Genomic DNA, 14,954 nt, shown 5'->3' on the forward strand with positions numbered 1-14,954 from the left:
GACACACTTCATTATCTTGAGAAGAAAATACAAGAAGGGCTGGACAACCCTGGTCCTCTAGAGCCACAACCCTGACTGTTTTTCACTTCTTACCTTGCTGCTGATTACCTCACTCAAATACCGTAAATCCAAATCCTGATTGACTGAACACGCCTAATTTTAGGTTTTCAGCATCAAGCAGTCCCGGGAGAGCTGGAAAACAGGCAGGGCTGTGGCTCTTGAGGACCAGGGTTGGCCAGCCCTGGTCAAAACAAATCGTTACATCCCTAGTAAATACTGGTAATCTTACTCTGCTACAGTTGTACCCATGTGCCCAGTTACTTTTTGTTTTGTTTCTAGATATGCATAATAATATCAGCAAACATGTGAATGTAAAGCTTAGTATCTGTACCAGCTCTTTTAAAGGTTTTTACTGGAGCAAACAGAAGAATAAGGACTTTGTCAACTCATGTCACAATAAAGTCAAACATACAATAAGTTAAGGTACCAGTAATCAGAAATATTAGCTGGTGCTGCTAAACTTAAAACCTAAAGAAAAATAAACTTATTCCATACGTTTCTGTACACCTCTTGGGTGAAGTGTTTTCCTTGAAGTTAATATCAAAATCCTTTGAAAGGTCACTTTTGAAGGAACCACAGCTGGATCTGGATCCAAGTCTTGGCTGGTTCCTGTGAAAAACAAAGGATGGTGTTGAACCCGAGTGCTGAGCTCTGATGTCATTAAAAGATGTTCAGTTCACCTCTGAACTTTGCTCTGGCTCTCATGCTTATGTCGCAGAGCAGTAGTAGAGGGAGGGGCTCCCCCCTCTCTGTCCCCATGCAAGTCCATGCTGTTGGATTCCCATCAGCTCACACACGTTCTACTTTTATCTGCAGAAGAAACGCACACCACCACTCAACTAAGAGCCATAGCCCCTACATACATGTCAATAGGTAAATGAGAATTAAAAGAGCACATCTGCAACTGTAGGTCAGATGTCATAAGAACATGATTCAGAGTTGTGAAGCATTTGACACACTGAAACTGGTAACATCTGCTGACCAGACTATAAAATTACATCAGCATCAGAACAAAAGAGACCAGCATGTCATAAGCGTCATTATGTGTGTTAAGTCGTGCGGCAATAAAACTTTTATGATTTCCAAAATCGGTTTCTTTCATAAATGAAATGAATGTAGTCGTCACATAGAGATTTCATGTATAAAAAATTGTAAAGCAAAAGCTGTTTGTTTGCAAAATTAGTATAAATAATAAATAAGATCTTTAAAATACCAAATTTAATAAAAAGAATAGTACAGTGAAATGCTTGTCCTACTGCTAAATTAATATAGGCCTATATGTGCTGAATGCGTGTATAAATGTATTTATATTAAAAGATGTTTGGTTCGTAAATCAATGTCTGGTTGCAAATGTCAGTAAATGAAATGTTCTACCAAACTGACTTAAAAATGTTCCCCTTGTGCATAAAGGAATGTGACCACAGCATCAATGCAAACAAAGATTCCTGCGCTATGATGATGATGGGAATTCTTGCTCTTCTTCTAGAAAACCGTCTCTTCTGGCTCGAACTCGACTCTTTCAGCTCCCAATCAGCTCTTCAGATTGTTTTGTTTCTCTAATTAATTTATTATGAACAATCATAAAAGATTTTGCACAAACTGAATTGTAGATGCTAAAAAAAAGTTTTTTTAATATGTGCTTTATATGAATATCCTTTTATTTGTTCACTGTTGATAAAATGGAAAAACTAAACTATAAAATACAAAAAAAACTGCCATCCTACTTACAACTATATAACTTTCTTAAAATCTTTTTCATTTTAAACAAATTTAAAGTGAAACAACACAAAACGCTGCAACCACAACACAAAATATACATTTAAATGTGCAAAACAAGAAAAAAAAAGTTTTAATCAATCCCAGTAAAGGTTGGCATTTAAAATAACCAAGTGTCTCAGTTTTGAGGAGCTGATTCGGTTTCTTAATTCTCTCAGTTCTCAGGTGCAGGTTGTTTGTGGAGCTGGTAAGATTCTAAAAAGAGAAATGGTTCTAGGTTTTCCTATTTTCCTCTCTCTTGTGCTCGGTTCATGTGATTGCGCTGTGAGTGAAATGAGCGTGCAGCTTAGTTGCGCCCCACTCATCACTACTCTATTACAGCACAAACACAGGATGAGTGCTGTCTCACTGTTAGAACGCACATATTGATAAGCCTGCTTTGAATTCAAAACTGGCACGATTGATCAGATGAAGTTTGATTTGGAAAGTCACCTGATCCAACCTCCAACCGAACTTCTCTAAGGATCACTTGAGAAAGCAAATACTGTAACTTGTGTTTTATTTATTTATTTATTTATTTGTTTATTTAACAGGGACAGTGCACATTAAAAGCATCACTGCAATGCGCCAGAATTAGCCCAAAGGCTATTTTTCATCCGTAGTCCCCGGACAGGTGTTAAAAATTGTCAACCTAAAAACCTAAAAAAGTCAATTAAATACATTAATTAAAAATATACATTTACAATTAAATTATCATCTAAAATACATATACTAATAAAAACATGCACATAGTGAAAACATAAAAAACAAGTATAAAAGACACAAAGGTGATAGAGGGGAGGAGGAAGGGCAGGTGTTAATCCAGTTCAATGTGAACATGTTTGCTGTGATATGAGCCAGTTTTTTAGGTTCTTTTTAAACAGAGTGTATGTGGTGATGTGTCTTATGATGTGAGGGACAGAGTTCCATTCCTGTGCTGCTGTTACAGAGAAGGCGCTCTGGCTGAAGGCACTTCTCCTCAGAGGAACTATACAGTCTCGTTGACCCGACCCTCGAGTCACTCTTTGGGAGGATCTTATTTTAACAAACTGACTGAGTGGAGGGGATGACAGACCGTAAATGATTTTATAGAATAGGCATAGTGTTGCATACTTGATGAAATTCTCCCAGCTTAACAGTTTGTGTTTTTGTAAAATGTCACAGTGATGATGTCTTATTGGTTTTCTATCCAGTACTTTAATTGTTTGAATGTAAAGTGACTCCAGAGGTTTTAATGCTGATTTGTTTGCCTGTGACCAGGTAGTGAGGCAGTATGTCATATATGATAAAATCATTGCATGCATGAACATTGTGGCAGCTTGCAGTGACAAATTTGCCCTAATAAATCTAAAATTGGACAGGTTAGACCTCACACGGTTACAAACTTTTTGAATTTGTGATTTAAAATTGAAAGTTATATCAATTAAAATCCCAAGGTATTCAAACTTTTCAACAATGTCTATTTTCTTTCCTGCCACAAAAACATCAGCCAGAAGATTTTTACGGTTTGTCTTGGAAAAGAACATTGCAACTGTTTTGTTTACACTGAGACATAGACTTGACTGCTCCAACCATTTTGCCACATGTCCCATCGTTTCAGTGAGCTTCTCTGCCACCTCAGATGTGTTATTGCCATGTGAATAAATGACAGTATCATGAGCATACATCTGAGTGAAGACATTTGAACAAACAGAGGGCAGATCATTGATGTAGAGTGAAAAAAGTAAAGGACCTAAAATAGAACCTTGCGGGACACCTGTAGAGATAGGGAGAGGTGAGGGATGATAGTGATTTATCCTAACTGACTGGGATCTATTTGACAAATATGATTCTATCCATTTTATGGTACTAGAGGAGAAATTGAATTTGGTTAGTTTAGTCAGTAGCTTTTTATGATTTATAGTGTCAAATGTTTTTTTTAGATCAAGAAACACAGCCCCAACTACACCCCCCTTATCCAACAGCTGTTTTATGTTTTCTGTGAAAAAGCAGTTTTCTGACCAACCCAATAACTCAAATGAGTTTAAGCTGCTTCAAGCTGGAATCTGTGCAGCACACAAAAACCATTGAGCCACTGAGCTGGGCTTAGTCCTTGGATGGCTGATCATCTGAAACCACAAGGTCCATGAAGTATCTGCAACCATATGAGGGGACTTTCAAGTATTTGCAGTATAAATGCCAAAAATGATCATTTCAAGATCAGTTTAGACTCTTTTTCTATTTGTCCTAAAATGTCTTCACTTTGTAGTTCTGGTTTGTTATCAGTTTATTTTCTAACAAGATTTTACTTTTGTCTGATTTCTACTGTTTTCAACAACACTACAACACACCAAACAGCACAGAGACACGCCTCCAAACTTGTGGACCACAGTCATTTGGAGTGATGAGACCATGACTGAACATTTTGGCCAAAACCATTACAGTTTTTCTCAGTCACTTTGGTACAATTCTCAGATCTGACTGAAATTCCCCAAACTATTTGTTCAATCTTCACATCATGATGTCACTTGTGCACATCATATAAGCAGTTTTTCACTTCTTTGAACAAGTTCCAATTGCTTTGGTTCATCCATGCAAATGATTATGTACAATTCTCTGCTCTTTGCTACATTATCAATTGTTTATGTCATGTTGATCAAAATGTATTATATAGTTCACTGTGTAATAGTCTTCATCCTCAAAACACCTAGTCATTAGTTCATTGTATAAGTCACTAACTGCAAAATGGTTGACCAAGTTGTCATGATGTGACAAACATATTTCACTGCATTGAAAAAGAGGATATTCGCTGTGATGTGGATGAGAATTTGTGGCCTAACATACAGGAACGACAAGAGGTGTAGGAAGACCACACCAATTCCTACTGCACTGCCTGTACTGTTGGACAGAATATTGTCCTATCTTTTTTCCCCTTTGTGTTACTGTTTGCAGTGGGTTTTTTCTATGTTGGTATGACATGGTCTGTCAACAAATTACAATACGAACAATAAAAGTGTAAATGTGAATCTTGTCCAGTCTCTTGCAATCAAACAAAAAAGGTGTAACTTATATTTTACAATAATTGTCATCAAAACTTTAGCCATAGTTTACATCAGAACCTCCCTCTAAAGTACACAGTTATATTGACAACATGACTAAGTCATTTGACTGTCTTGTTCGTAGACAATGACACAAGGACTTGACATTCTGATGGCACTGACATGTTCAATGACATAAAGACTTAGTTTTGAGAGATGAACTAAAGATTTTGAGCACGTTACAGGCTTTTGCAAGAAATCTATAGTGTTTTGCTGTTTGTACAAATTGTTTTGAGAAATGCACACACGTATTTGCAAACTTCAATTCTGATCTGAGAATTGCACTAAAGCGACTGAGAAAAACTGTAACGCTACATTTGGAGACGAGTCAACAAGGCCAATGATGAAAAGAACACCATTCCTACTGGGAAACACGGAGGTGGATCTCTGATGCTTGGGGATGTGTAAGCTACATAGGCACAGAAAACATGGTCAGAATAGATGGGGAGATGAATGCAGCAAGTTATCAGAAGAGACTGTAGATAGATAGATAGATAGATAGATAGATAGATAGATAGATAGATAGATAGATAGATAGATAGATAGATAGATAGATAGATAGATAGATAGATAGATAGATAGATAGATAGATAGATAGATAGATAGATAGATAGATAGATAGATAGATAGATAGATAGATAGATAGATAGATAGATAGATAGATAGATAGATAGATAGATAGATTATTAATCTCCCGAGGGAGAAATTCATGTTTCCAGCAGCAAAACACAAACAACCACACACAATAAATTACAATCAAATGACAGGAGGAAAACCTGCACGCCTCAGCTCGGAGGCTGTGCATGAGTTGCACTTGGACTTTTCAACATGACAACGATCCAGAACACAAGGCCAAGTCCACCTGTCAATGGTTCTAACAGAATATGATAAAGGTTCTGTATTGGCCATCTCAGTCTCCTGACCTCAAGATTATTGAGCTGTTCTTGCGAGAATTTCAAATGGGCAGTTCAAGTATGACAGCCCAAGAATTTAAAGGAACATGTACCATTACAGAAAAAAAAGGAACTTCATCCACAACGGGCGCGAGAGTGAATTCAAGTTGTTATTGATGCAAAAGAAGGCAATAAGGGTTTAAGAACTGCTATGTGAACCCTTGAACAGGATCATCTGGGAAGTTTCTGTTGTCATTAGGATTTAAAAGAGTAAACAAAATTTTTTGACGATAAATGACTTCACCCAACCACTAGCTATGATGAAAAAAAAGTTTTTGTGCTATCATTCATAATCTCTGAAAAATTACCCAGAAATCATCATTTCTTCCAGGGAATGCACATTTATGAAAACAACTGTAAAGGTGAATGCTCACACTTTAACTTGTAATGTCTTCTCCAGACTGACTCCTATTGACCTGCCAATGTTCTACACTCCTATGTTTTAGGGAAGCAGACATGATATCAGGCAGAGTGAAGGTCACCGTGTGAACTTCACCTTCATGAAAATAAAGACTTGATACCAACCTGGAAAATGTGACTGTTGAAGCACCAGTGAACAGGCTTTAGTTGTACAACAAAAAGTATAAACAGTTTAAAAAAAAAAATAAAGAAGAAGAAAAATGTACAAAATCTACAAAGAGCAAGGCACAATGCAATGGTTCATTCACAATCAGCTTCCCTGTTGTCTGCAAATGCTTTTGATGACACTGAAAGTCCTCATTCAGATGATTTTTTTTTAAATTCTCTTTCTTTTTGAAATCTTTAATTTTTTTTCTTAACATATTATATATATATACTGCAATATCGTATGCAATACTGCTTACTTCTCCAAGAAACCTTTTGCAAAATAGAAAGAAAAAGCTTTTGCAACAAGAACCAAATAGTAGATCAATTGTTTTTAAAGACCCACTCTAATGAAAATTGTGTTTTGGGTGTTTTTAAGGTTTTCTTGTGACACTTTTCTCACAACGGAGGACATATGTTAAGAAAATTAAGCTCAAAACTGCATTTCTGAGTATTTCTTTTTTCAAATTGTTGCTAACCAGGAATAGATAGAAAAAGGCCATTGGAAAACAAGCAAGAAAATATGCTGAGCGGACCACAAGCTTCCTGCTCCGAGCTTTTAGCAATGGGAAAGGGAAGTGGGGGTGGGGTTGCCCGGGATGTCCATATGATGACTGCGGTCTGACAGAAACCAACAGGGGGCGCCCACTGCTCTCTGTTAAACATTATCCAGCATTTTTACACTTTGACCAACAAAGACCGCATGAACACGCGACGCGAGGACCAAAGGTCAGCTGGTAAGTCCAACCGCTGCTGCTCCTCAGTGAAAGTTCACAACTGAGGAAGTCCAAAACTTTCCACAAAACCCCAAAACATCAGCTTCAGTTGGGATCATTCCAATAAGCACCGATCATCTTCATTGGACAACAGCTTAAAAAAGTAACCAAAATTACATTGAAGTTGTTGGTTATTTCTCTGCATTGGGTAAACAAAAGGTGAAAGCTCCAATCTCTAAAATTCAGAGGGAAATCTCCAGCAGAACCAGACTCAGTAGGGGAACCATTAGCTGTGCCTGGTTGGGCCCTGAGAGGACAATAAACAGAAAAACCCTAGAACAATCAGGAAAAATCAATTCAGACCTCTCCACATGGATGCAGCGACAAACACACACCAGCAGTCCTGATGAAGAGGAGAACTCAAAGACTGAAAAAGTAGAGGCACTTACTTCTTCCATGAATGTCTGCGGCTCTGCTGTCCAGAGCAGGTCTGAGGAGAAGTCCTCTGCACCTTCTCTGTCTTTGTCAGAGCAGCTCTGAGATCAGCTCCTGCAGCTTTTTATGATTTCAATCATTCACCTGCAGACACACCCAAAGGAAACCTGTACACAACAGTCCTGCTCATTAGGAACAACAGCTACACTCGTATATATTTTTCAAACACAAGTTCTTCCATCTTAAAACAGTTTCGATTTTTGAGTCATTGTGTTTAATTAAAAGTTGTACTTTGAGGCATAAACGTATTTTGTACCACTTAAGAAGATTACAGAGGTCTGTAGTGGTTAGATACACTTTTATTGTGAGATACAATATGAAAAAGAATCCAGATAAACACTTTTCATGATTTTAAAATGCTCTAATTGTACAATGGTCCAGAAAGATTAACCAGCGTTTGTCAACTCCAGAAGTCAAATGTTTTCTGTAGGTCTTCACCGGGTTTGCTCATTCTATAGCTGCTATTATGACTCAATTTTCCATCCAGATCTTCTTAAGAGCTGTGATGTTTTAGTGCCGTTGCTGGTTAACACTGACTTTTACTTCCCTCCACAGATTCTCTACTGCACTGAGATCCAGAGACTGGCTACTCCAGAACCTGAGATGGAAAAGATCCAGGAGAGAGACAAGTACAGTACCACAAAAACTATTCATACTTTCCAAACCCCAACAAGGTCCTGTAGATGTGTTTAAATACAGTTACAAACATTTACAGACAGCTTTCTCTGCTATCAGATTAATTGTAATAAAGTAATCTCCTTTAAAGTCACAAACTAAAAACATAAACAGATTAACTTTCTTCTTTTACTTTTTTTTGGTGGGAGTGAACGTTAGCCTTTAAATTTAAATACCAAGAAGCCATTTTGAATCAAAAAAAGTTTACTGGTCATGCAAAAACATGAAAAATGGGAACTTTACATGATGGTTTACAAGGTTGAAGTTATAGTTATGAAGTCTAAGAGAAAAGTACATTTTGAAATAAGAAATTGTAAATGTTGATGTTTAAGTTAAGAATAATGTTTAAAGCTAAAAACAAAATCAGATAAATCCAGCAACATACGGATCATTCCAGACCGCTAGGTGGCGCTGGTGCACAGAATAGCCTGTCACTGTCCCGCAGAAGAAGAACTTCGGCTAAACCGTTGGGTTCTGATTGGGCAGAATCTCGTCACATGCGAGACAAAAGTAAACAGAAGCGCCAGCCTGCAGCCAGAGCTTTTGATCGGAGGACGGCGGATTCTGAGCTAGACATCGCAGCAGCTGCGGAGATCATGTCCTCCCTTCAGCCGGTCAGAGAGTTCATCAGCGACAGACTAACTGCTGCCGCGGAGGAAATCTTCAGACTCTTTGAGAAAACCGTCAGTCAGTACGAGGAGGAGCTGCGCCGCCAGCGCGGACTGCCGGAGAACGGAGCGCCGATCCAGGTGCACGCCGTAGGTACGTGACTCTTCACTCTGATCACCGCCCAGCCAGCTAGGCTATTCTCAATCAAACCAGGAAAGAGTCTCAGTCAGAACAGCAGGAACAGTCTAGCGCCCCTAGTGGTGTATTCTGTGTATTGTGTGGAGCTCATCACAACTGTGTTGGTTGGATCTGTACGTGACAGGAGGAGGCAGTAGTTTCCAAATGCTGTGATATTTTAGTCTTGGGGTATAGCTGTAATAAAACAAATAAAGCAAGCAAAGATTGGCCTCAGAAACAAGGTTTGTTAAAACTATAAATATGAAAATGGATTGCAATCACCCTGTTGTGGCAGCAAAGTCTGTTTAACACATCTGTTTGTTCAGCTGCTGGCCGGGACAAAGACTGAGAAGAGAGAAGGAATTGGTTTATTTTTTAGGCCCCATCCAGCAGCTGAACAAACACAGACAGGCCCATGACCTCCTGTGCTGAAGCGGTTCCAGTGTTCAAACAGGGCCTTTCACACGTTTGTCAAAGGAGACGAAAGAAGGGAAAATGCAGGGAAAACACCTATGACCGATTCTACTTTGTGTGTAATTTCTCTGTTATTTCACTCTTTTAAATTCCAGTTCCTAATTTTGTCTTTTCCAGTCTGCTGCAGTTTTTTTTTCTTTATTTTGTGGTACAGAAGAACAAGCAAACAATAATTATTTTGACCGTTTCTGCTCATTAAAACTGCTGCTCGTTGTTACACAGTGAAGCAGGGGGCTGCAGCAGCCATGCAGCAGCCATGCAGCGGCCATGCAGCGGCCATGCAGCGGCCATGCAGCGGCCATGCAGCAGCCATGCAGCAGCCATGCAGCGGTCCAGCCCCATCACTCCAAACGCAGCCCTTCATGTCAGCGGATGACAGCCTCTGGGTCCCACTGTAGTCCTTTGCATGAAGGCACGAAAAATACTTTTTGAATATGTGTTTGTTTCTGATCTCACATTAATAAACAAAGACCATATTGTATCACAGACCCAAAATCTGCATAAGATGCCAAAAATCATCAGACAGGGTTTCTGTTCTGCTCAGATGTGAGCTTTGGGATTGTTTTTTTGTCAGGATGGAAATAAATCAAACCTGTGAAGGTCGTAACCTCACCCTTTGCTAAACCTTCTGCTGCAGTGATGGAATGCAGACGAGAACAGAATGAGATCATTTTGACAGTTTTCAGCGTCTCTTCTCTACACTGTGGTGGCTGGGAAATGGCAAGAAAAACAAATACATTCCAGAAAGCAAAACTTTTTGAGACACAAACAAACATACATTTGAAAAGACACATTCACACGTTCTTGGAACAACCTAACATTTACAAAACAAATTTAGGAGTGGGGAAGACTAAAAGGCATTTGAACAGAAAGGGGAACATCTCAAATTCTAGGAATAACGAAACCTCCCTTCCACAGATTTTATCGCTTTAATTTAGAATAGAATAGAGATTTATCATCATATGCACAGCTTACACTAACATATGAGGTGTCGTTCCAGTACAACCCGAACAAGACCAGACATACAACAGAAATACACACATACAGTTTGTAGCACTTGTGTCAACTTAACCAGCAAAAGCTACACAAAGTTACTAGGTTCTATTTACGAAGAGAAGAAGAAACAACAATGTGTTTAAATAACAGGGGGCAGGTTTATTCCATTACCTTTTACAACACAAAATAGAACAACATAAATAATAATTTCTTCCTAAAACTGAATTTCTTTTACAAAATAAATCAGCTTCATAAAAAAATAGTATAAAATAAATTGTTCTTTGTCTCGTTTGTGCACTCAATTTGTTCTCTACCCGGGTAGGATAAGTGAATGTGTATAGGAATGTTCCTTATCTCTTGTCCTTTCAGATTGGGTTCAATCCTGTTGATGGGAATCAGTAACAGCTGGCGTCACTGTACTTCAATCTTCAACAGGATACTCTCGTTCTACGCCTGGCTCGCCATCGACCTACAACGAAGAATTGTAGTCCGAGCTACAATTGAGGGTCATCAAAACAATTCTGCACATAGTACAGATTAAATCAGACACATTATAATCTATAGTTCAAGTGAGATCTCATCTTTCAATAAACCCAATATCTTTTCCCTCGAATTTGGAAATTGTTTTTTTTTTATGGTTTTCTTTTTTTTTAGTAGTTCACCAAAACCAATTTACAAACAAAAACTTCAGTAATCCTTTTAACAAGTATTACTATTAGTGAAAGGAATTTCCCTTTCCACAAATCTGAAAAAAATAACTGTATGAATAAAGTTTTAACAAATAAAATTATTATAACCATGGTATAATACAATTCTTTTTAAACAATGAATACTTCAACCACCTTTTCAATTAACTTTTCAAAAGTGCATATTCACGCATATGTATACCAGAAAGAGATCAAATAAAGTAAACATTTATAACACAGTTAATACACAACTTAACATTTTCTACATACTCCGAATTGTTTTGTTCCCCTTTTTAACAGAATTTAATTTAAAACATAACCGTCAACAACTCTTTCCTACTCACCGGAGTTTCCAAGAATTCTTAAACACGACGCGTTCACAACGTAGCCGCTCCGAAAATGTTCTTTCGGCACACAACATAACCGATCTAAAAAAAAAAAAAAGTAGCTTCTTTTAACTCTTTAAATTATTTTTCTTCTTCCGTCTATAACACTGCCGATCTTTCTCTGCTGGTCACGCAGCTCCCTCTCTGCCTCGTGCTTGCAAGAAAAAAACACGCAGACACAAGATGGCCCCCTCCACAGAGCCCTGCATGGTATGCCTGGAGAGCCAAACCATCTCTACCGCAAATGGAAAATTAACCCTTTAATTGTCTGTAGGGAAATTAACCCTTTAAAATCCTGTAGCAAAAATAAATGCTTTTTATAAGTGGGCTACAAGTTCAAAGTTGGCTGAGGCACAGGCAGCGATGATAGGTGCACCTTGCTTAGCATGGGTGTAGGTCAGGGGTTCTCAAATGGCAGCCTGGGGGCCAATGGTGGCCCACGGGTAGATTTTTTGTGGCCCTAATTGACAGTTAGTAAACCGGCTGTAGATTTTCTTTGGAAACATATTGTTTGGTGAGACAAGCACAGTGTTCAGTGCACACAGCTCGCCTCTCTCCGTCTTCCACTCCTAGACTGCCCGATGAATCAGAAATCCTCCGATCTCAATTAGGAGAAATCCAATTATCAGAAATCCAAATGGATGCACATCTTTTGGAATTAGTTATGTCATGTCAATGTGTTTTTTGAAATGTAGGTTTGTTTTTGTCAAAAGTAGTTTTGTTTTGTGAAACGATCCTTCCTGCCAACAGCTGAAGATGTGAAATGTGATAAAAACCATTTGGCTCCTGAACAGAAACCAAGGAGCACAAATGTTGTTGTTGTTGTTCTTGTTGTTGTTGTGGTGGTGGTGGATGAGGAGGATGATGATGATGGGCCTTTCTTGTGTTTCTGCAGTCCATCCTCACCCTCATCACAGTACAGTAGGAGATCTCTGCAAGCAAGTGGACTTCAGTGTGAAGGAAGAGGAACCAGAACCTCCACACATCAAAGAGGAATATGAGGAGCTCTGCATCAGCCAGGATGAAGAGTACGTGGATCTGAAGCAGGAGGCCGATGCCTTAAAGGAGACTCCTACTTATGAAGAGGAGCACAGAGAAGCAGATCTAAACAGTCAACAGCACCTGACGGAGGAGTTAAATGAAGATGGGAACCAGCGTGAAGAATCAACCACAGATGGAGAGACGGATCCAGAGATGGAAGATCCGGGGAAGAGGAGGGGCAGAAGTTACGGGGGAAAAAATGAAGGTATCCCTCACATGTCAGGAAGTCGATGGGACTTTGACTCAGAGAAACAGGATGTTTGTGGAACCCTCCCCAATAACTCCACTCCGACAAGGAAACAAAAGAGACCCCCAAAACCAAAGAGACACACCTGCAAAGAGTGTGGGAAATGTTTCCGCGATAACTGCATCCTGATGAGCCACATGCGGACCCACACCGGGGACCGGCCCTTCTCATGTACGCTCTGTGACAAAAGCTTCCCAGAGAACAGCACCCTGACCAAGCACATGCGAACGCACACCGGCGAGAAGCCTTTTTCCTGTGAGGTATGCGGCAAAGGTTTCCCCGAAAACAGCACCCTGACCAAGCACATGCGAACGCACACCGGGGAAAAGCCTTATTCCTGTAAGGAATGCGGCAAGAGTTTTAGTCTCAGCACCAACCTGACCAAACACATACGAACTCACACGGGCGAAAAGCCCTTCTCCTGTGTGCTATGTGGCAAAAGCTTCAGCCAAAGTGTCACCCTGAAAAACCACATGAGGAGCCACACCGGGGAGAAGCCCTTCTCCTGTGGCGAGTGCGGCAAAAGCTTCAAACAAAGGGGAAACCTCCGAGTCCACATGTTGACTCACACTGGAGGAAAACTCTTCTCTTGTCAAGTTTGCTCTCAAAACTTTGGAAAAAGAGACACGCTGACGGAGCATCTGCAAAGTCACGCCGAGACGCAGGACGGCGGTGGGCTGCCATGTTTGGAGTGAGCAGAAACACACACGCATGACTCCTGCACCCGTTTAATGAGGAACAGTGAACGGGTCATGATGTCATTATAGCTCGCTGTTAGCTTCCATGCTATAGAATTAGCACTTCATAGATGCTTGGACATCTTTCCTAATCTAGTCCAAGCACCAAAAGAGTCAGCCCTCGAAAACTACTTTAATGTTTTTGAGCTTTTTATCCCAGCGTTCATGCAATTTAAAAATTATGTGTAAAAATATAATAAAAACTATATCATCATTATTGTAGGGCCTGAGTTTGGTCATTAGTTACTAGTACTATGTATTAAATACACCATAGAGTTAAAGACCCACTCCAATGTAAATTGTGTTTTTTTTTAACATGTGCTTGTTGCATTTTTCTCATAATATATATATAAATATATAAATAAATCATCTTAAAATTGCCTTTCTGTATCTTTATTCCAATTGTCGTAAATCAGGAGCAGACAGTAATCATCTGTTGGAAAAAGAGCTAATAGTGATGTAGAAAATGCAACAGACTGGCCACTCTCTCCACCCCCCCCCTCCCCCAGCGCATTCTAAGGTGTGCTTGAGGAGAAGAGAAATAATGGAAAAATGACTCTTATGTGGTGTAGCAGGTTGCAATTCTAAAAAGAGATAGAGATACAACTCAAAGGGGAATTATTAATGAACTCCTGTCCCTCTGCAGAAATGTCCTATGGTTTTTAGATTTTAGCTAAAAATGGCATAATCCTCATTAAAGGACTACTGGAAAACTTTTGCAATAGACCAAAAGATGCTCAGAGTGGGACTTTAAAGAATGTTTTAAGAGACAAATTAAGGTCTTACATAAATGGTTTTCTCTCCATAGTAAAAAAAGAAAAACCTCTCCTTTTTGCCTTTTTTCCTGTTTGTAATTCGCTGACTACAGCTGCATGTCTGGCCTGTAACGCTGAGGCTTTGTGTATGAAGCACCCTAGTTTTGTACACGTTCTTTTTTTTTTTTAACTTGTTCTGTCCAACAGCTGAGCAAACAGATTAGAGCTGAAGGCTTTTTGTGTTGGGCAGGTTTTACTATCACAAAAAGAAGTTATATAGCTTCGAGAAACTAAAGTGTAGATTTGTATAAACCCCTTTTTGTCGTATTTTTTTCTTTTATTTATTTGTTGCATTTAGTGTGTGGGGAGGGAGAGGGGAAGAAGGTGAGGGGGGGGTGGAAGAGAGTAAAAGGAAGAAAGGTGAAAAGGTGGGGGATACAAGCACTGATTCGAATAAGTTATTATTTTAAGCTGTAACAATTATACCAGATCTGCTGGAAAGATAAATATTACATCTAAAAAATCTGAAAAATCTAGTGTCAGATTTTCAC

The 14,954-nt window shown here is 39.2% G+C and overlaps 2 protein-coding genes and 1 long non-coding RNA gene across 11 annotated transcripts in view; 1 reads left to right on the forward strand and 2 right to left on the reverse strand.

Annotated features, from left to right (window-relative positions):
* The window catches only part of LOC101157752 (NLR family CARD domain-containing protein 3), a 59,546-nt gene extending 51,842 nt beyond the window's left edge, over positions 1–7,704 (reverse strand). For 3 of the 7 annotated variants that reach the window (XM_023961780.2, XM_078929956.1, XM_078929959.1), the window contains exons 1-3: positions 7,575–7,704; positions 741–870; positions 556–669 (exon numbers count right to left, since the gene is read on the reverse strand). In XM_023961780.2, the coding sequence (XP_023817548.2) occupies positions 556–669; positions 741–819 (193 nt within the window). In that variant the 5' untranslated portion in view covers positions 820–870; positions 7,575–7,704. The remainder of the gene's footprint in view (positions 1–555; positions 670–740; positions 871–7,574) is intronic. The other 4 variants (XM_078929960.1, XM_078929961.1, XM_078929957.1 and 1 more) reach the window with 4 other exon arrangements.
* Positions 7,705–8,731: 1,027 nt separating this feature from the next.
* On the forward strand, positions 8,732–14,029 carry LOC101174938 (uncharacterized). 3 transcript variants are annotated; one of them, XM_078929973.1, is made up of 4 exons: positions 8,918–9,057; positions 9,778–9,808; positions 9,853–9,967; positions 12,519–14,029. In XM_078929973.1, exons 3-4 carry the CDS (start codon positions 9,856–9,858, stop codon positions 13,604–13,606), a joined length of 1,200 nt encoding a protein of 399 aa, XP_078786099.1. In that variant the 5' UTR covers positions 8,918–9,057; positions 9,778–9,808; positions 9,853–9,855; the 3' UTR covers positions 13,607–14,029. The 3 variants fall into 3 exon arrangements, with proteins under 3 accessions (XP_011481309.1, XP_078786098.1, XP_078786099.1); XM_078929972.1 differs by having other exon boundaries at positions 8,828–9,057; positions 9,778–9,967; XM_011483007.4 differs by lacking the exons at positions 9,778–9,808; positions 9,853–9,967 and having other exon boundaries at positions 8,732–9,057.
* Positions 10,471–11,764, reverse strand: LOC144981702 (uncharacterized). Its single transcript, XR_013647248.1, has 2 exons — positions 11,582–11,764; positions 10,471–11,020 (listed from the first exon to the last, which is right to left on the reverse strand). It is a non-coding gene; the product is annotated as an uncharacterized LOC144981702 (long non-coding RNA).
* Positions 14,030–14,954: the final 925 nt, after the last annotated feature.

Source organism: Oryzias latipes, chromosome 13, assembly GCF_053564925.1.
Source record: "Oryzias latipes strain Hd-rR chromosome 13, Olatipes_Hd-rR_3.1".
In the NCBI taxonomy this organism is placed as follows: Eukaryota; Metazoa; Chordata; class Actinopteri; order Beloniformes; family Adrianichthyidae; genus Oryzias; species Oryzias latipes.